The sequence below is a fragment of the Saccopteryx bilineata genome, chromosome 4 (assembly GCF_036850765.1).
Source record: "Saccopteryx bilineata isolate mSacBil1 chromosome 4, mSacBil1_pri_phased_curated, whole genome shotgun sequence".
Classification (NCBI taxonomy): Eukaryota; Metazoa; Chordata; class Mammalia; order Chiroptera; family Emballonuridae; genus Saccopteryx; species Saccopteryx bilineata.
Genome location: NC_089493.1, coordinates 166,229,014 through 166,252,118, shown reverse-complemented (window position 1 = coordinate 166,252,118; position 23,105 = coordinate 166,229,014). Strand labels below are relative to the sequence as shown.

Sequence of the window (23,105 nt, the reverse complement as noted above, 5' to 3'; positions counted from 1 at the left end):
ATTAAGTAATATTTGCGATTCACCTTCAAGTTAATACCTCAACTAACCCAGAAAACATTTAACCTTTACAATAGTCATTATACAGAAAGGCCTGTTTAGTCATTCTTAGATCCATAATGCACCAATCTAAAATTTTGTTTTTGTCCGTGATCCCTATGTATTTGTGTGAAGGCATGCCTGCCTGTCTTCATGCCAAATTTAAAAGGTTAGTGGTATTCATCAAATGATGCTCAATATTACTAATAATTTTACTGTTAATTGCTCAGTGAAGTATTCTCAGATAACTCCTTTTTTAACCAATATAAATACCTGAAGAAACAAGTTGTGCCATTTTAGCTTTAAATGCCATCCTTTAACTCAAGTTTTTCTGACTTGATAGAAGAAAATATGTTTACCTTTTTCCATACCATTTGTGACTTTATTTTGGACTCAAAATATAGTTTCCTCTATCCATCTCAATTGATTGATCATCTTTCATCTTAATTCCCCTTTCTAGGGCATTTCCCTCTACTTGATTAAATTTTTCTTTAGCTAAGGCAATGAAAATTACATATAGTTTCTGAGTATTACTCACATATTCAGAGACAACTTTCATCTCTTTTGTTTCTAAGAAAACTTGCTAATAACAACCATAAGCATTTTATTGCCACTTTTTAAAAAATTGAGAATAGAATAAGACCTTCCTTTATAAACATCCTGGTTATACAAAGAAAATGGAAAAAGCAATATCACACCAAACCCGTCTTTTCATAATCTAATTGTTATTTTAAATAGGTAAAAATAGGTTTAAAATTATTTTAAATACAATGAAGTCCTCGCTGTTGCTATGTCCCTAGGTTCTGTGACAGGGTTTAGTATACAGAAGGCTCTCCATATATTTGTGGAATAGACTCATAGGTGAATGTCAAGAGTTGCTAGAGGAAATCTGAGCCTGGACATTAGCAAATATAGCTATGGGGACATAGTAATGCGAATGGGCAAGAGAAAATAATTTTTTTGTCAAGGGCTTGACATTTCACTATAAGATTAAGGTAACAAATAAACCTGAAAACATCACCATATTTGACCATGTTAAATAGTATAATCAAGACTATCTAATATTTCAGTATTTTTAAAAGTATCTTACTTTTAAAAAGAATATGACTATTTGTCTCTACATTTGTGGAGGGTTTTTTGTTTTGTTTCCACGTCTCATTCAAGATGCAGTTGCAAATTATTTTGTGACTCCCTAATCTATCTTTCCAAATTTTATAATTCTGAAGTTTATCTCACTGGGAAGGTTTCTTAGCAACCTGACTATAAAATTATTTTTTTATTTTTGCCAAAAGTCTATGATAATTAACACTTGAAAAGTTACAGAGATCATTTACAGCCTATTTTTTTAATTATTAATTTTAGGGAGAGAGAGAGATTGAATGATTTGGTATGTGCCCTGACCAGGAACCCGCACCCTTGTATATCCAGATAGTGCTCTAACCAACTGAGCAACCCAGCCAGAGCAACAGTCTATTTCTTACAATGCTAAAAGCAACAGCTCTCTGTTGACTTAAATTTCTAGAAACAACTACCAAATTATGCTACTTTCTTATAGAATGTTTTCACAAGAGGACTTTCATGGGACTTTTTCTGTATGTTTACTTGAATGTTTGCAAACAAAACTATATTCCTTTACTGTTTGTATAACTTCAGGATAAACATAAGAAATAAAATTTATTATGCTCTTGACTGATTGACTAGCAAATACAATATCTATATCAAATATGTTTCAGCTGGTTTTGCAAAATTGCTATCAAATATACTGTTCAGTAGACTGCTAAACCCTTACATAATGATCAGTAATCATAACTTCTTTGAACTTACAACAGGAAGGGAGTTTTTCCCTCTTCTAAAGAGTTGGTTTAGAGATTTTCCTTTTTTTTTTTTTCATATTTCTGTGTTTATTTCCAGGAAGCATGAGTATTAGAAATAGTAATCTATGCTTGATTTTTGTATAAAATGCTTGTACCCTTCTCTTGAGCTTTTACTTTGGCTTTTAAACAAATTTTTACATTTTTATTCTTGAAAATTTCTTCCATTGTAAGCTACCTTAAATATTTTATGAAAAAATAATAAAGTACATTAGAACATGCAAATTTTGGGTGCCCATGGGAAGTTTGTAGAAAACTTAAAAATACTGAACTTGTTTTTCTGAGCCTCAGCACCTTCATCCATAAAGTGAGACTAAAGTATTCACTTCACAAGTTACTGGAAAGGTTACGAGATGTAAAAATAAAGACTTTTTAAAACATTTGTGGCCCTGGCCATTGGCTCAGTGGTAGAGAGTTGGCCAGGCATGTGGATGTCCTGGGTTCAGTTCCCAGTCAGGGCACACAGGAGAAGCACCCATTTACTTCTCAACCCTCCCCTTCTTGCTTTTCTCTCTCTCTTCCAATCCTGCAGCCATTGCTCAATTGAAGTGAGTTGGTCCGGATTGAAGTGAGTTGGATCCGGGCACTGAGGATGGCTCCATGCTTTCCACCTCAAGCGATAAGAAGAGCTCAGTTGCTGAGCAACAGAGCAACACCTCAGATGGGCAGAGCATCATCCCCTAGTGGGTTTGCCAGGTGGACCCCGGTTGGGGTGCATGCAGAGTCTGTCTCTGCCTCCCCTCTTCTCATTGAATAAAAAAGTGAGTAACTGAAAAATGCACTATTAATGTTTCCTAACCAGTTTCTCTAAATAATAAATTCATTCCACATTAAGCCATTCAGACCTAGGAGAACTCAAGGTAAATGGCATCAGGATACTGTCCATAATGACAATGACAATGACAATGGCTGTATGTTTTAACAAAAATTAAAATATCATCAAATGAATATATATTAAATCACATTTGCTTACTGACCAGGCAGTGGCGCAGTGGATAGAGCGTCAAACTGGAATGCAGAGGACCCAGGTTAGAGACCCCGAGGTCGCCAGCTTGAGCGTGGGCTCATCTGGTTTGAGCAAAAGCCCACCAGCTTGAACCCAAGGTCGCTGGCTCCAGCAAGGGACTACTCGGTCTGCTGAAGGCCCGCGGTCAAGGCACATATGAGAAAGCAATCAATGAACAACTAAGGTGTTGCAATGAGCAATGAAAAACTAATGATTGATACTTCTCATCTCTCTCCATTCCTGTCTGTCTGTCCCTGTCTATCCCTCTCTCTGACTCACTCTCTGTCTCTGTAAAAAAAAAAAATCACATTTGTTTAAAATGATTTTTTTATTGGCAACTTTGAAACTTAAAAACTTAAGGAAAGGCTGATGGCTTCTGTAACATTGTGTGTAATTTTTTGTCAAGGGCTTGACATTTCACTACAAGATTAAAACCTGCCTGTCATGTGGTGGTACAGTGGATAAAGTATTGACCTGGAATGCTGAGGTTTCTGATTCAAAACCCTGGGCTTGCAGGTTCAAGGCACATACGAGAAGCAACTACTATGAGTTGATGTTCCCCGTTCCTCCCTCCTTCCCCTTTCTCTCTCTCTACTCTCTCTAAAAAATAAATAAATAAAAATGAAATCTTTTTTTAAAAAAAATATTAAAACCTGAAAATGTCACCTTATTTGGCTATATTGAGATCTCCAGTTAAAGAGTACTTTGTATTTCCGTATTTTTTAAAGTATCCTAATTTTTCAAAGAACATGACAAAATGTCCCTACATTTGCTTTTGTTGTTGTTTCTATGTTTCATTCAAAATGCAGCTGCAAACAATAGAATAAATATCTGTATTAAATGTTACGATTTGTTTCCATTTTAGCGAACACTTTGAATACATTTTTAAAAGTCACATTTGAAACGTGGTTATATAAGTTTAAAATAAAAAAAAATAAAGTCAAAGCTGGAAAGTTGGACTTACATTACCGGAAAGTTCTGAATTTGTCACTGGCTGTTCATTTCCTTCCGATGTGTTCGTTCCCGGAGGGAGACTAGGACTGAAGGCCATGAGGTCGGTCTTGGGCGCGCCCTCCCCGGAGCACACCCTCTGCCGCCTCTCCTGCGAGTACGACCAGCTCCCCACCGCGCTGGAGCACATCAGCGTGGGCTTCCCCGGCCCACACATGCTCTTAGTGGGCGGCGCCGAGCACCGTAGCGCCGTGTACAGCAGCAGCGTGAGCACCAACAGGCTGGACACCGCGCAGATGGCGATGATCAGGTACACGTTCACATCCACCAGCGCCGCCTCCGAGCTCGCGGCACTGGAAGACACTTGTGACGAGGTCTTCGGAGCCTGGCCGCTGTCCACCAGAGACAACAACACTGTGGCTGTGGCCGTCAGCGCCGGCTCTCCATGGTCCTTCACTAGAACCAGCAGGCGCTGGCGCGGCGCGTCCACCTCCTCCAGGGCGCGCGTCGTGCTGATCTCGCCCGTGTACAGCCCCACGCGGAAAGGGCTGCGGGCACCATCCGCCGTCGGCTGCAGCTCATAAGACAGCCACGCGTTGTAGCCAGAGTCCGCGTCCACCGCGCGCACCTTCGCCACCATCTGGCCCGCGCCCACCAACCGAGATATCATCTCACTTACTGCGCCGCCTTCTCGGCCCGCCCCAGGCGGCAGCAGCGCGGGCGCGTTGTCGTTCTCGTCCAGCACGAACACCTGCAGCGTCACGTTGCTGCCCAGAGGCGGCACGCCCGCGTCGCGCGCGCTCACCTGGAACTGCAGCAGCTCCAGCTCCTCGTGGTCCAGAGGCTGCAGCGCGTACACCTTGCCGCTGTCCGCGTGCACCGACACGTAGCTCGACAGCGCACGCTCGCCCACCCGCCGCTCCACCAGCGAGTAGGACACCAGCGCGTTCTCCTGCGCGTCCAAGTCCTGCGCGGACACCGTGAAGATGTGGCAGCCTGGCGGGTTGTTCTCCTTCACGAACACCGTGTACTCGGGCTGCGCGAACGTTGGCGCGTTGTCGTTCACGTCGGCCACCTCCACGGACAAACTGGCGGTGGCTGACAGCGAAGGTGAGCCGCCGTCCCGCGCGGTCACTACTACAGCATATTCGGACACGCTCTCGCGGTCCAAGGCGCTATCTACCACCAGTGAATAGTAATTTTTGAAAGTGGACACCAGCTTGAAGGGGACCGGGGGTGTCAGGGTGCAGGTCACTTGGCCGTTAACACTGGAGTCGCGGTCGGACACGGAGATGAAGGCAATGACGGAGTTTAGTAGAGCGTCCTCTCTGACTGGCAAAAAAAGGGACGTGACCGCCAGTTCCGGAGCATTATCATTTACATCCAGCACCTTCACTAAAACTTTGCAGTGATTTGACATTGGAGGAGTTCCTTTATCAACTGCTTTTACCTGAATTTCGTAGGATTTTCTTTCTTCATAATCCAATCTACCAATTAGCCTAATTTCTCCTGAGCTGGAATCAATTTTGAAGTTCTTTCTGATGTTAAGAGGAACATCCCTGCCAAAGAAAAAGACAATTTCTCCATTTATACCTTCGTCAGCGTCAGAGGCATTTAATGTGGCCACTAACGTTCCATTTGCTGTAGTTTCTAATAAATGGACTCTGTACACGGCCTGGGCAAATAATGGGGCGTTATCATTAACATCGAGCACTGTGATCAGCAGTTGAACTGTACCTTCCAGCTCGGGTTTGCCCCCATCGGTGGCTGTCAATAATAAATGAAGTTCTGGTGTTTCTTCTCTATCTAAAGATTTCCTCAATTCAAGCGAAAGTGACTTACTCAATTCATCACTTGCCTGTATATCCAAAGAGAAATAATCACTGGGGCTGAGAGTGTACGTTAGAAGAGCGTTGATACCAATGTCCGCGTCAACAGCGCCCTCTACCGGGAAACGCGAGTCCAGCAGTCTAAATTCGGGAATAAATAACCTTTGTTGTCTCTCTCTGAAGACTGGTGGATTATCGTTAATGTCTTTCACCTCCACCTCCACGTAGAAAACCTGTGGCGGCCTCTCCACGATCACCTCTAGATGGATGCTGCACTCCAGGCTTCTCCCGCACAGCTCCTCGCGGTCGATCCGAGAATTCACAAACAGAATGCCATTCTGCAGATTTACCTCCAGAAGGTCCCCGCGTTCTTTGGACGCCACCCGGAACAGGCGCGGCACCAGCTCCGCCAGCTCCAGCCCCAGGTCCTGCGCGATGCGGCCCACGAAGGTGCCGTGTTTGGCCTCCTCCGGGACCGAGTAGTGGACCTGACCGCTCCCCGCCTTCCAGACTGCAAGGAACAGAAGAGAAAGAAGCAGGCTCCGGGCTCCCTTGCCTCCTCGCCTGGGATACAGCATCGCAAAGGCACTACACCTTTCGTACCTCTCTCACCTTACCTCAAAATCATGCCTTTTACTTCATATTTTTAATACTGTATCTCCTTAGCGGTTTTGTCTTCTCTCCGGCGGTGAAAAAGATGGAGCTTCCTTCTTTGGTTTTGGCGATCAGTACATTTCCATTGACAAGACTTCGTGGTATACAGCGACATCATGTGGCTGATGGTGTAGATTTTAGATCCACTCATTTATTCCCCCAAAATAGTCTCATATTCATTTGTAATTTACTCAAGGCAATCATTTTCAATTTTAGGTCCTTTTAAAGGCCCAGACATTTAAATTTTCACTTGAGACTGTTTTTCAGTATTTTTCTTCAGTTGTTTTTACAAAAATATTACAATTAGATTTGGGAAGATCACGATATACATAAATAACATCTGTTTATTTAAAACGATCTATCAGCTTATATTTTTATTATTAAATACTTATAACAACACTGAAGTTTTAAAATAAGACAATTAGACTGCTAAAACTCAATTTATCCTAGGATAGTTTAGGTGTTTATGTTTTAAATCATGTATCATTACCAAGTGAAATATTTAGAAATGCTGATGATATTTGATTCCCTCAATGTTGCATTAAAAAACTACACATTTTATGACACTTTAAATCTTAGAATAATGAAAATTGGGACACTTCTCTTTACTGTTTGTTATATAACATATAAGTGCTAAATTTATAACTTTGACTCCCACAGTCATTATTCCAAATCAAATTAGTACCTTTGGTTCTTTATTCCTACATCAAATTTTAAGGAAATTATATATTTTTCTTATTAAGACAAAACATTGCCATATTTCAGTTAAAATAATATGAATATTGAATTAATATCAAGTACAAATATCTGAGAATTTGATAATAATCCACTGTCAACATTTTAAATGTAAGTCTAATGTAATTAGATTTCCAGAAGAAAATATGTTAGAAAAACATATTAATAAACTTCTTTTTCACCTTCAAGCCAATTCATAATAATAACACCATAACTACATCAAAATTTGAGTATGTGGTTGTAAACTATCACTAGTTAATTTTTTTTAATTTTATGCATTTGAGCCAAACTAACATTATTGGGAAGCAAGATCTCAAATACTCTATCTAAAAGAATGTTCTTAACATTTCTACCCTAAGTACTATGTATTTTTAAGGATATTAGTTATTAATAAGGATTAATCTATTATGTCTTCTTAATCAGAAAGTATTGTTTACAATGGTAATTAAAGTATAGATGAAACATGCTATTTTATTTTTCAAAAACAAGCATATAGGTTGACATGTGCTCATGTAATAGATAAAGCATTGACCTGGAATGCTGAGGTCGCCAATTTGAAGCCCTGGGCTTGTCTGGTCAAGGCACATATGAGAGGCAACTGCTTCTTGCTCCTCACCACCCTTTCTCTCTCTCTCTCTCTCCTCTCTCTAAAGTCATTAAGTAAAATCTTTTTTCAAAAAGCATATAATTTCAGTAGTTCAGTTGTAGTGAGTACTTTATTACAAAAGATACAGCAATAGAAGATACAACAATATTCTCTTATTCTCAAAATGAAGCAATTCAGAATTTGGAACTTTTGTAAATATCAGTAGATTTAAACTATACTATCAATACTTGAATGTACAAAGTACTTTAATGTATATATTATAAATTTCCTTGGGATATATTTTATTACTATTAAGAAAATATGAAGTAAATGCTAACTACAATCCCTGGCATTCAAATATTTTTAACATAAAACTGTTGAATTAAATATACTTTATTTTTCACAGCTAAAAGCTTATTTTACCTTTTACTTTTTTCCAAGAGAGGGAGACAGAGGAAAGGAGAGAGACAGAGAAAGAGAAAAGCATAAGTGGAACTCATTGTTCCACTTAGTTGTGCACCCACTGATTGCTTCTCATACATGCTGTGACAGGCTGGACCCCAGGACCTCAGGATCCAGCCGGCAACCCCAGCATTGGACAGCGACCTCAGTGCTCCAGGAGGATGCTCTATTCACTGTGCCACTGGCCAGGGCTTATTTTACCTGTTAAAACAGATCTAATATAACTGAAAATTATATAATTATCATGCATTAATATTGAGAACTAGAATGATCTTTAAATATAATTTCAACCACAGACCATCTTATACTGATTTACCCTCTTTCTTTTTATGAAAAATGCTCAATTAGAAGATATTCTCAATATTATAAAAAAAGTAATTTACAACAATCAGATGACAATGAAAATGATATTTAACCATGCATTTTATTATTATGATAATGATTATGAAAATAAAAGGCTGTATACTATCCTCAAAGAAAAAACAAATGAGAGTGTAAATGCCTTGAAAAAAAGTATTATCAGAAAAAGCGGTTTAAAAAAATTAGTGTTTCACTTTTTCAGAGAGACATATATAACAGGCGTGAAAATAGGCATTCTGAAGGGATTCATGACAGACCTAGCAATGCAGCCTTCTGATGTCCAGATAAACAGAGAAGCTTCTGTTTAGACTTACTCTTTTGTCTATATGAGTGTTAACAACATTGTCATAACAACAAGAAAAAGTTAATCATAGCTTTTCTTCCCAGATGTCAGTACCTCTGATGAACAGAATGGCTACAGAGAATCCCCAGCCAAATCTTTTTAACCACATGGATGATTCCAACGTGAACTTGATACACAGAATCCAGCTGCTCCCACAACATTGAAGTAGCAACAAAAATGCACTTCATTCATGCATACTCAGCATGAACAGTTTCAGGCTGTCTTTAGCCACACAACTTTCCAGACGAAAATCTCCAGAAGGACCTGACCAGACAGTGGTGGAGTGGATAGACTGTCAGACTGGGATGCAGAGGACCACGTTCAAAACCCTAAGGTCGCTGGCTTGAGTTGCGGGCTCATTTGTGTTGTGCGTGGGGTCACTGGATTGAGTGTGGGATCATAAACATGACCCCATGGTCACTGGCTTGAGCAAGGGGTCACAAGCTCAGCTGTAGCCCTCTCCCTGAACCCCGCCATCGAGGCACATATGGGAAAGCAATCAATGAACAACTAAGGTACTACAACGAAGAATTGATGCTTCTCATCTCTCTCCCTTCTTGTCTGTGTCTGTCCCTCCCTATCTGTCCCTCTCTCTGTCTCTCTCTCTCTCTGTCTCTGTCACACACAAAAAAAAAATCTCCAGAAGAAACTTGCTTTGAAACTCTACCCACCAGAGTCAACAATAAATACTTGGTTCAGGAACCGACAACTCCTATTGAGGAAGCAGCAACAGCAACAGCTACCACTAAAGCAATCAAATCCGATTCTTCCAGCCAAGAATGTGCCCACCTCACCCACAACATCAACCAGTCCGTATTCTTATTTTCCTATAGTTTCATATTTCTGTAACTCCCTTCCACCTCAGCCCTTAGGCCCTTCAGCTTGGCACGGAACTCTATCATCACTGAGTCTCACAAGAAATGTCCAAATGCAAGATCTTCAGTTGTAGAGTCTGGTGGCCACAGTACTTGCTTTGTTCCCTGATGCTTATGACATAGAGCAAATCATGGAACTGTACAATTTTTCTGATGAGGATGAAACATCTGACTCATTCCACTGTCTAGATCAGTATCTCTCATCCATAGGCCCCAGCTAGAAAGAAAAGAATTCTTCTCTCAGCATCTTTGCTAATGCAAGTTTAGCTTTATTGTTTAGGCAAACCTCACCCAGTATGACAAGCTGAGGCCTTTCAGCCTACAGTCTAAGAAACAGACTGGAGGCCCTGGCCAGGTAGCTCAGCTGGTTGAAGCATTTCCCTGATATGCCAAGGTTATAGGTTTGATTCCTGACCAGGCACATACAAGAATCAACCAGTGGCTTGATCAAGCAGTGGCACAGTGGATAGAGCGTCGGACTGGGATGCGGAGGACCCAGGTTCAAGATCCCGAAGTCGCCAGCTTGAGCATGGGCTCATCTGGTTTGAGCAAAAAGCCAACCAGCTTGGATCCAAGGTCGCTGGCTCCAGCAAGGGGTTACTTGGTCTGCTGAAGGCCCGCGGTCAAGGCACATATGAGAAAGCAATCAATGAACAACTAAGGTGTCGCAACAAAAAACTGATGATTGATGCTTCTCATCTCTCTCTGTTCCTGCCTGTCTGTCCCTATCTGTCCCTCTCTCTGACTCTCTCTCTCTCTCTGCCTCTGAAAAAAACAACAAACAAACAAAAAAAGAATCAACCAATGAATGCTTAAATAAGTGGAACAACAAATCGATCTCTGTCTGTCTCTCTCTCCTTCCCTTCCTCTCCTCTCTAAAATCAATTTTTTAAAAATTGAGAAACAACCTGGAATTCCAGAACCCCTACAGTATGGTGGACTTTGAATTTCTCTTATCAAAGTACTAATCAATACCAGATTGTAGCCTGACCAGGCGGTGGCACAGTGGATAGCGTGTCAGACTAGGATGCTGAGGACCCAGGTTCGAGACCCCGAGGTCACCAGCTTGAGCGCGGGCTCATCTGGTTTGAGCAAAAGCCTACCAGCTTGGACCCAAGGTCGCTGGCTCAAGCAAGGGGTTACTCAGTCTGCTGAAGGCCCACGGTCAAGGCACATATGAGAAAGTAATCAATGAACAAGTAAGGTGTCGCAATGCGCAACGAAAAACTAATGATTGATGCTTCTCATCTCGCCATTCCTCTCTGTCTGTCCCTGTCTATCCCTCTCTATGACTCTGTCTCTGTAAAAAAAAAAAAAAATACCAGATTGCACAAACAAAGGAAAAAAATCAGAGTGTTTGTATGTCATTCAAGTTAAGCTGGTATAACCCCCAATTAGAATGTTATAACTTTAAGATATTAAATGCAATCTCCATGGTAACCACAAAAAATAGCTATAGAATCTGAATAGAACTATAATCATTAATGATATTGAATCAGCAATTTAAAAAATTTGATAAAAAGAAGTCCCTGACCCAGTGGCTTCACTGGTGAATTCTACAAACATTTAAAGAAGGAATAATACCAATCTTTCTCAAACTTTTTCAAAAACTGAAAGAGGGAACACTTTCTAACTCACATCAGCATTACCTTGATACCAAAGTCAAAGACACTACAAGAAAATAATGTTATGGATCAATATTCCTTATGAATATTACATCCCTGGCCAGATAGCTCAGTTAGAGTGTTGTCTCAGTACACAAAGGTTGCTGGTTCAATCACAGGTCATGGCACATACAGAAACATATTAATGTTTATGTCTGTCTGTCTCTTCCCCTCTTCCTCTCTAAAATCAATAAATTTAAAAAATTTTGTAAATGTAAAGCAAAAAAAATCCTTATGAATATTGATGTTAAAATCCTCAAAAAAAATTTAAAAACAAGTTTCAGCAGCATTAAAAAAGGATATGCAATAAGCAAGTGAGATTTATTCCTAGAATGCAAGGATGTTTCAACATAAATAAGTCAACCAATGTACAACCCCACATTAAAAGAATGAACAAAAATCCCATAATCATATTAATAGATGTATAACAAGCATTTCACAAAATTCAACACCCTTTCATGAAAAAAGCACTCAAAATCCTAGGAATAGAAGGAAACTACCTCAACATAATAAAATGCAATATATGAAAAACCAAGAGTGAATATCATCCTCATTAGTGAAAGACTGAAAGCTTTTCCTTTATGAGGAACAAGGAAAGAATGCCTACTTCCAACTTTTCTATTCAACATAGTAATGGAAGTTCTAGCCAGGCCAATTAGACAAGAAAAATAAATAAAAGGCATCCAAATTGGTTAGAAAGAAGTAAAATTATATCTGTTCTCAGATTATTTAATCTGAGAAAACCTTATGCAGAAAACCTTAAAGATTACAAAAAAAACTTAAAATTTACAAATGAATTCAATAAAGTATCAAGAAACAAAGGAAACAAAAAATCAGTCTCATTTTCATACACTAGGAATGAATAATCTAAACAGGAGAGTAAGAAAGCAATTCCATTTAGAATATTATAAAAATACTTAGAAATTAAATAAAAATCTGTATGATAGTAAATACAAAAACATTTCTGAAGGAAATTAAAGAACACACAAATAAATAGAAATACATTGCACGTTCACAGATTGGAAGACTGATTATTGTTATAATATCAATAATACCCAAACTGATCTAAAGATTTAATTCAATCATTATCAAACCACAATGATGTTTTCTGCAGAAATAGAAAAACACATCCTAAAATCCGTATGGAATCTCAAGAGACCCCAAGTAGCCAAAACAACCCTAAAAAAGAACAAAGCTTGAGAATTCACACTTCATAATTTCAAAACTTACTATAAAGCTACTGTACCAGCCTGACCCAGTGGCTCAGTGGATAGAGCATTGGACTGGGACGTGGAGGACCCAGGTTCAAAACCCTGAGGTCACCAGCTTGAGTGTGGGCTCATCTCCTTTGAGCAAGGCTCACCAGCTTGAGCCCAAGGGGTCACTCAGTCTGCTGTAGCCTCCCTCCCCACCCATCAAGACACATATGAGAAAGCAATCAATGAGAAAATAAGGTACCACAAGGAAGAATTGATGCTTCTCATCTCTCTCCCTTCCGGTCTGTCTGTCCCTCTCTCTGTTTCTCTCTGTCTCTGTCACAACACAAAAAAAGTTACAGTAATCAAAACATTGTGGTACCAGGATAAAGACAAACATATAGACCAATGAAATTAAATGGAGGGTCCAGAAATAAATCTTCACATTTTTAGTCAAATAATTTTAAATAAGGGTGCCAAGACCACTCAATGGGAGCAACGACCATCTTGTCAACAAATGGTGCTGGGAAAACAGAATATCCACATACAAAAAGAATTAGTCCTACCCTTACTTAATGCCATAAAGAAAAATTAACTCAAACTGGATTCATGACCTGATTATAAGACCAAAAATTATAAAATTATTAGAAGAAAACACAAGCAAAAGCTTCATGATGTTGGGCTCGGCAGTGGTTTTTTTGGATATGATACCAAAGGCACAGGCAACAAATAAAATTAGACTTCATAAAAATTGAAATGAAAGTCTCAAAGATTTCCAGTTTCTGGTTCCAAATGTAAGTAGCTTGGAAATAACCACTCCATCCTAACAATAAGTATAAAGCTGAACAGATTTGAGCCATGGCTGAAGGAGGGGAAGTGAAAGAGAGAGAAAAAAGGGAAGAGTGGAGAAGAATATGGTTGGTTCTCTTGTGTGCCCTGACTGGTAATCGAATCCAGGGCATCCACACATTGGGTTGATGCTCTACCACTGAGCCAACCAGCCAGGGCCAAGAGTGCTCCATTTTTATTAACAAGGCTTTCACCTAGGGGAAACTAATTAATGAGGGACTAACCTGTTGGGTTAGTCAGATCCTAACTGACCTGAAGGAAGGGAAATACCAAACTCCAGCATGTTCTAGCCTCACATGAGGGAAATGGAAAATCCCAACTCCAGAGTATTCTAGCCATCCTGTCCCAACTAGTGGGGGAGAATAAAACTGAGAAACACTTGTAAAATTCACAGTCCAAAAGGATAGGCTTACTAACAAACTGAGACTTAATCATAGGACTATAGAATGCTTTTCCTGGCCCTGGTCAGTTGGCTCAGTGGTAGAGCATCAGCTTGGCGTGTGGATGTCCCAGGTTTGATTCCCGGCCAGGGCACACAGGAGAAGCGCCCATCTGCTTCTCCACCCCTCCCCCTCTCCTTCCTCTCTGTCTCTCTCTTCCCCTCCCGCAGCCAAGGCTCCATTGGAGCAAAGATGGCCTGGGCGCTGGGGATGGCTCCTTGGCCTCTGCCCCAGGTGCTAGAGTGGCTCTGGTCGCGGCAGAGCGACCCCCCCGAGGGGCAGAGCATCGCCCCCTGGTGGGAAGAGCGTCGCCCCCTGGTGGGCGTGCCGGGTGGATCCCGGTAGGGCGCATGCGGGAGTCTGTCTGACTGTCTCTCCCCGTTTCTAGCTTCAGAAAAATACAAAAAAAAAAAAAAAAAAAAAAAAAAAGAATGCTTTTCCTTCCCACACTTCACCACCACATTATTACAGGCACTATTTACCTATTTACCAGGTTCCTTTTACCTTGTACATCATGTCCAGTGATCCAGAAAAAATTATGAGACATGTGAAAATATAAAATAAAAACAAAACAAAATGCCCACAATTTGAGGAGACAGAACATACATCAAAACCAGACATGACAAGGATGTTGGAATTATCAGATAGGGAATTTTAAACAACTATCATTAATATGTTAGGCACTCTAGCAGATAAAGTAGACAGAATGCAAGAACAGATGGGCAATGTAAACAGAGAGATGGAAATCCTAAGAAAGAACCAAAAAGAAATGCTAGAGATAAAAAAAGAAAACACTAACAAAAATGACGATGTCTTTAATGGGCTCATTAATAGACTGGATATGGATGAGGAAAGCATCTCTGAACTGAAGGGTATATTAATAAATTTTTTGAAAACCAAAAATTGAGGAAAACAACAACTAAAAACACCGAAACAGAATACCCAAAGACTGTGGGACAACTACAAAAGGTATAACATACATGTATGGGAATACCAGGGAAAGAAAGAAGAAATATTTGAAATAATGATAACTGAGAATTTCCCCCCAAATTAATGCCAGACATCAAATTGCAGATCCAGGAATCTCAGATAACACCAGGCAGGATAACTGCCACAAAATCTACACCAGGGCATATGATTTAAAACTTAAAAAAATAAAAAATGTTATTAAATCCTGAATAAAACTGGGGTTTCGGGGCGGGGGACTACTTTTCCTATAGAGAAACAATTATATCTGACTTCTCTTCAGAAACTATGAGAATTTCCTAAACTCAATAAAGAGCATTCATGACAATCCTACAGTTAACATTATACTTAATAGTAAAGGATTAAATGCTTTCACTCTAAGATTGGGAACAAGGCCAAAATGTCTGATTTCACTACTATTATTTAGCATCGTGCTAGAAGTTCTTGCCTGTGCAATAAATCAAGAAAAAAAAGAGAGACATACAGTATGATAAAAAGAAAATTATCTATATTTACATATAACACCATTGTGTACATTTAAATCCCAAGAAATTAAAAAAACCTCCTAGATAAGTGACTTAAGCAATGTCACAAAAAAACACAATAAACATTAAAAAATGAATTGTGTCTCCATATACTAACAATGAAAACATACATGCCAAAAATAAATTTAAAATATCTTTTACATTAGCTCAAAAAAGGATATAAAACTGAGACTTAATGAACATACATAAAAGTGAAGTGGTTACTGGGGGAAAAGGATGTGGGGCTGGGGAGTGAGGAGGGTCTGGGGAGAAAGGTGTAAAGAGGGACAAATATAAGGTGATGGAAAATGATTTGACTTTCGGAGATGGGTATACAATATATTCAACAGTTCAAATGCTATAGAAATGTTTACCTGAAACCTATGTACTCTTATTGATCAATGTCACCTTGCTAAAGTTGATTTTATAAATATAATTTTAAAAAGAAAAAAGATTTAAAAAGATAAGTATAAATGTAACAAAATATGTTCATGAGTTGTATCCTGAAAATTACACAACACTGATGAAAAAAAATCAAAGAATATCTAGATAAATGGAGAGACATAATGTGTTTGTGAATTGAATAATTCAACATGCCATAGGGAGATGTCCATTTTTCCTGAATTAATATATAAATTTAACACAATTATTACAAAAATTCCAATAAGATTTTTCTATAAATAAAGACAAGATTATTTGAAATAGTAAAGGAACCAAAATATCTAAAACAAGTTTTTTTTTTGTTTTTGTTTTTGTTTTTTTCTGAAGTTGGAAATGGGGAGGCAGCCAGACAGACTTCGCATGCGCCTGACCGGGATCCACCCAGCATGCCCACCAGGGGGCGATGCTCTGCCCCTCTGGGGCATCGCTCTGTTACATCCAGAGCCACTCTAGCGCTTGAGGCAGAGGCCACAGAGCCATCCTCAGTGCCCCCGCCATCTTTGCTCCAATGGAGCCTTGGCTGTGGGAGGGGAAGAGAGAGACAGAGAGGAAGGAGAGGGGGAGGGGTGGAGAAGCAGATGGGTGCTACTCCTGTGTGCCCTGGCCAAGAATCGAACCCGGGACTTCTGCACACCAGGCCAACGCTCTACCACTGAGCCAACCGGCCAGGGCTAAAACAAGTTTTAAAAACAAAAAATATGTAGAAGGAACCTGTATCCAATTGTAAAATTTATTGTATATCTACAGAAATCAAGACTGTGGTATTGGGCCCTGGCCAGATAGCTTAGTTAGTTACAGCATCATTGAAATATACCAAGGTTGTAAGTTTGATCCCCAGTCAAGGAACATATAAGAATTAACCTATAAATACATGAATAAATGGAACAACAAATTGATGTATATTTTTCTCTCCCTCCCTTTATCTCTAAAATAAAATTTTTTAAAAAGACTGTGGTATTTGAAGATGAATAGATATATGAATCAATGGAACAAAATGAAGAACCCAAAAAATAGTCACATGTAATGCTGAACTAATTGAATTTTGACAAAGGTGCAAAATCAATTAAATGCAGAAAAAATAGCTTTTTCAACAAATGGTGTTGGAGCAATTGGACTTCATTAGCCAAAAATAAATAAATAAACCTTGACTTACCTAAGTCTCATATCTTATACTAAAATTAATTCAAAATGGGTCACAAATTTAAAAGTAAAACATAAAACTCTAAAACTTTTAGAAAATAATGTGGGAGAAAATCTTCAAGATCCAGGGGTAGGCAAAGAGTTCTTAGACTTGACACCAAAAGTATAGTTTATGAGTTACGTAGGGATGACATCACAGTAATTGCGCTGTAAGGAGTGATACCGATAAATCTCCCCAAAAACTCAACAAGATCTACAACCAGAAACAGAAAAATCTATCCTTGGAGCCTCCAGATGTTCCGCAATACACACGAAGATATGGTCGAGAGAAAAATTGGCTAAATATATAATCAAATCCCTAAGGAAATAAGGAGTAAGAAACACTCCGCCTTCCTCACTAACCTAAATAAGGGGTTCTTTCACTGAGAACTGAGAGTATAGGAACTAAGGTGGGCAAAGGGGGTGAATAGATCCAGGCCGAGGCACAAATGGCCGAACCAGGCTGTGGCATGGAGATCCAAGCTGAGAAAAAACTGCCTGTGGCAACCCAGTCAATACAAGCTAACGCTCGCACCAAATCCAGACAAAGAAAGGCACTTGGGACAGCCATCTGCCCCAATCTCCTGGTCAGCACGCACAGATAGTGGGCGAGAGATTCCTCCTAGAGCCCCGCGAGTGGGCACCCATGTTACCCCACAGAGGGGCAGAGTCAGGGGCCTTTATGTGGGCCGAAAGCAGAATCTCGGGGCCGCCCCAGCGCCCTGAAAAAACCGCGCACAGGGAGGGAGCGAGAGCTAATTCTGTAGCGGAATAACCCATGGCATAGCCTTGGATGGGAACACAGCCTACAAGAAAAGAATGTTTTGCCTGACCTGTGGTGGCGCAGTGGATAAGGTGTCAACCTGGAAACACTGAAGTTGCCAGTTCAAAACCCTGGCTTGCCTGGTCAAGGCACATATGGGAGTTGATGCTTCCTGCTCCTCCCCCTTCTCTCTCTCTCTCTTTCTCTCTCTCCCCCCTCTAAAATGAAGAAAGAAAGAAAGAAAGAAAGAAAGAAAGAAAGAAAGAAAGAAAGAAAGAAAGAAAGAAAAGAATGTTTTGCCAAGAAAGTTGTTTTGTGACTTGAAGGCGAGTCATTGAAACAAGTCTATGTGACTGAAGGCAGTTTCTGGGCTTTTTCTCAGTAAAACATTCTCATAAGATTTCTGTACTGGCCTGACCTGTGGTGGCGCAGTGGATAAAGTGTCGACCTGGAAATGCTGAGGTCGCCGGTTCAAAACCCTGGGCTTGCCTGGTCAAGGCACATATGGGAGTTGATGCTTCCTGCTCCTCCCTCCCCCTTCTCTCTCTCTCTCTCTCTCCTCTCTCAAAATTAATTAAAAAAATAAAAATAAATTAAAAAAAAAAGATAAGGAGAGGAATGTTGTGGGATCCATAGAAGCAATAGCAATTAATGCCTTCTGATATTATGTTGTTACTAAGCTATCTTGCAGGTGCACTCTATGTATCTTTAAGTAAAAGTTACTCTTGATGTTGTGCCAATTTCTCAGTAAACAAGCTTTTTGAAGTCTTATGAATAAAATTAGGACACTGCATGAACTCTGGGCCATATGCCTGAGCGAGCAGTGGTCCTTTGCTAGTCCTTGATGATTCTGTCTGCTGATCTCTCTCTCTGTGCCCCAACTCACAACAACATTTGGCACCCAACGTGGGGCCTTAAGAGGTTGGGAACAGATGGAACCCCGAAAGGGTAAGTTGGACGCATTGTGTACGCGATACTTTCGGGTAACTAGCAAAGTCATGGGAAATTCCCATTCATTACGTGACAATTATGTACAGGTTTTGACATCCCTTTTAAAAGGGTCTGGGACTCAGATAAAAGACAAGGTTTTGTTACGTCTTTTAAATGCTATTCAGAAACACTGTTATTGGTATACTCCTGAACATTGTAATCAATTGAATTTGAATGTTTGGCAACAAGTAGGAAAATCTTTAAGCTGTGTTCATCAGCATGGAGATCTACTTGATGCTGAAATGTGGGCTGCTTATAATCTTATTGCTACAGCCCTTGGACCTTTGCAATCAGATGGAGATTCTGTTAAAGACTTGAGTGAGCTTATTTTTAATGAGCCTGAAGAATTTGATTCATCACAGAATGAACAGAATAATGACTTGGACAATACTGTCTCTGCTTCTGAAGTTACTGATAATGTTAATGAAATTCAGCCATCCAAAGGCTTTCATCCCTCTTTCTTAAAAAATGAGGGAGCCCCTAGGGATGATGTTGCCTGTCTAAAACACTTATTAAGTAAACTATAATTTACACTGGAACAACAGGAGAATGGAAATCAGTATACTGCTTATCCTGTTCAAAAGCAAGATATATGTGAGCCTATGGCTCCTCCAATTCAAGGTCAAAAATTAATTGGTACTGGCAGGGGAAGGATTTTTCAATTCCCTGAAATCTCTGAAATGCAACAGGCGCTTATGCATCATGATGATTTAGAATCTAATTCTAATAATTTTTCTGCATCTATGTTTCCAATTATTCGACAGCCTTTTCCTCTTAATGCTTCAGATCCTGGGGGAGGGCATAATATCCAATTTGACCTAATTGAATTTACTTTCTTAAAACTAGTCAAACAATCTGTTGCTACGTATGGACCTCAGTCCTCATATGTTCAAGGTCTTATCTCTTCCTATTGTAATGATCACTTGATGATTCCTTTGGATTGGGACTTACTTGCTAATATGGTTTTGGAACTAGGACAGTATTTACAATTCAAATCTTGGTGGAGAGAGGAGGTTCTTCAAATATCTTGCATGAATGCCAGAAATAATCTCCCGGGAGCTACTTTTGAAATGCTCATAGGTGTTGGTGCTTATGCAGCTGTTGGACAACAAACTAGTTATACTGATGCTGTTATAGCTCAGATTAGATTGCTTGTCTTAAAGCCTGGATGCAAATCACTAGAGTTGGAGACAAGGAAGAAAAACTTAAAGCTTTACATCAGTTGGTACAAATTCAATTAGAATTAGGACATATAGAAGAATCATGAAGTCCTTATAATTCTCTAGTCTTTGTAATAATAAAATAAATAAATACTAATTTTCTTTGGTGTTTTAGCTAAAATCCTCTGAGCTATCATTTTGTTTCTTTCTTATTCTTTGCCTGGAAACTGAGGCAGGGGACATGTATTGGATCTGACTATAGAAAATATCCCAGCAGCTGCCAAGAGAATTTTCTTGGGGAAATTTTGTTTAGTCTCATCCATCGTCAGTCCCTCTGTCAGAAAATGCCCTGGTTAAAATCAGGCAGGCATCTTTCTAGTCTAACTGTGCTCTCTTTGGTTTGTCTAGTCTGTTTTGTCTGATTCTAATTTCTGTTTAGTTTTTGTTTGATGTCTAAAATGTGATTTTTAAGGCCTGAATTGTGTTTACATACAAAGATTAAAAATGCCGGCTTTCTTTTATACTAAAAAAATAGTTTCATCCATATATTTTTTGCTTTAAAATGAGAAATTATAAGGAGCACTCATTTAAATTTAAATTGAATAGAATATGGATCCTTAAGACTTGCTAATTTAGTTAATACATTGTAAGGTATATTCAAAGTTTGAAATCAAATAAGAATTCAAGTATTAGGATTAAAGTTATATGTTATACTTGTGTTTCTGTGTTGAAAATTGTCTTGTTTATGTGTAAAATATACTCAAATTTGTAAAACTAAGGAATTAAGTAAAATTAAGTCATTTTAAGAATTTATCTCGGCCCTGGCCGGTTGGCTCAGCGGTAGAGCATCGGCCTAGCGTGCGGAGGGCCCGGGTTCGATTCCCGGCCAGGGCACACAGGAGAAGCGCCCATTTGCTTCTCCAACCCTCCACAGCGCTTTCCTTTCTGTCTCTCTCTTCCCCTCCCGCAGCCAAGGCTCCATTGGAGCAAAGATGGCCCGGGCGCTGGGGATGGCTCTGTGGCCTCTGCCTCAGGCGCTAGAGTGGCTCTGGTGGCAACATGGCGACACCCAGGATGGGCAGAGCATCGCCCCCTGGTGGGCAGAGCTTCGCCCCTGGTGGGCGTGCCGGGTGGATCCCGGTCGGGCGCATGTGGGAGTCTGTCTGACTGTCTCTCCCTGTTTCCAGCTTCAGAAAAATGAAAAAAAAAAATTTATCTCAAGCTATTTCAGACAGTTGGCTGCTTGTAAGGCAACATCCTTAAAAGGCAGGCACTGAGGAAAGTGGAAATTTAGTTATTCTAATGCCCTATAATAGACTTAACAATACAAAAGACTTTTAGATATAGAAGCTGATGCATCTCTTATTACTAAGCAACATTAGTTTTCTTTTTAGCCCACTTAGACAGTAGTCACTAAGCTGCATGGCTTAGGAGAAGTCCCTAACAAAACTCTAAGATTTCTTTTACAATAGGAAAATAACAAGGGTCATTTGGCTTCTGATAAAGAAAAACATTTATCTTATAATTAATTAAAAGAGCAACTTTTTAAATTACAGTCTAAACTTTCTGACAAGGCATTTTTTATACTCACTATGACCAAATTTCTGTCAAAGCTCTTAAAGAGTTAAAATCGGCTTGCTCCCAGTATAAAACTGTCTTTATACGCAGGAACTGCTATCCTCCTTCATAGACTCTGAATGTTTGATTTCAAAAAATTTAGAAATGTTACCTTGGACTGTTCTTTCAAAAGTGAAAGAGTTACAATTTATAACTTAGGAAAATCAAGCTTGTATTCAACCTAATCAAAATGCTAATGCTAACCATCTTATTAATATTACACAAGATGAACTTTTTATATAGACAGTTTGCTAATTTACAACAGCAATGTAGACAAAATGTAAGGATGAGGATTTGCTCTTATCTCCACAGATATGGGACTAGTAGATAACTTCCAGAAAATTAAAGCCTCAGCATAAGTTGAAAATAGAAAAAAGGGAAATTTGACAATTAAATAAACTTACCCAAGAGGCAAAATTTTTTTAATTAAGACTAAGACTTCAAAAAACATCATTGACTCTGTTTCTAGCAATGCTAGCTGTTGTGTCTATAACAATAAGCATAACTAACTATTCTTACTAAGTTTATATTACTTAAATAAGCAATGTTGAATAGTCAGACATTGTATCAACATTGTATAAATCAACCTTTAGAAAAAAAATTTTAAAAATATCCTTAATCTTTAATAATCCATTATATAAATAACATATTAATAGCTTATAAAAATAATGCTGAACTTTCAGTCATCCTTAAAAATGCTTCTGAAACCTTAAATCGGTGTAGTTTGATTGTAGTTAAAGACAAATCTCAAACATCCTGTCCTATTAACATTGTTACTGATTCACAATATGTAGAACATACAATTAAACTTATAGAAACTGTTTATATTTCAAATAATAGTTCTAGATTACACAAATTGTTTCAAGAGTTACAACTTTTATTGTAGGAATGAAATCTATATAACTCATATTTGTTCTCATACAGCTTTACCAGGACCTATGTCTACTACAGATAATGAAGTTGATCAATTACTCATTAGATCAATAAAAATAGCTACTAAGTTTTATACAAAGACTCATACAAATAAGATTTAATGCAAAAATTTAAAATAACCTGGTGAGAAGCTCGGAATATTGTTAGAAACTGTCCTCAGTATAGTATTATAAATGCTCTTCCATTACCGAGAGTAATGAATCCTAGAGGGCAACACAGTAATAACCTGTAGCAAATAGATATTGCTCATATTTCTTCTTTTAAAAAACTATCTTATGTATAGTTTTATTAATATTTATTCATCCTTTCGATAAGCCACACCTTTGCCTAAAGAAAAGGCTAATTATGTCATTCAACATCTTATTGAAGTTTTTAAGGTTATAGGCATTCCTAAAGCAATTAAAACTGACAATAGTCCTGCCTATACATCTACTAAATTTCAACAATTCTTAGCATTTTAGAATATTAAACATACTACTAGAATTCCATATAATCCACAAGAACAAGCAATTATTGAACGCAGTAATTGCACTCTGAAAATTATGTTACTTAAACAAAAGGGGGGAGAAGAAAGGAGATTATTCCCTAGAATTATGTTACACAAAGCTTTATTTACTTTAAATTTCTTAAATACAAGGCCCTGGCCAGTTGGCTCAGTGGTAGAGCGTCGGCCTG

General features: G+C 39.0%; 1 protein-coding gene across 1 annotated transcript in view; it reads right to left on the bottom strand.

The window, feature by feature from the left end:
- Positions 1 to 6,367, bottom strand: part of LOC136333502 (protocadherin alpha-11) — a 269,335-nt gene extending 262,968 nt beyond the window's left edge. The window contains exon 1 of the mRNA XM_066272729.1: positions 3,878 to 6,367. Coding sequence (XP_066128826.1) covers positions 3,878 to 6,271 — 2,394 coding nt within the window. The 5' untranslated portion in view covers positions 6,272 to 6,367. The remainder of the gene's footprint in view (positions 1 to 3,877) is intronic.
- Positions 6,368 to 23,105: the final 16,738 nt, after the last annotated feature.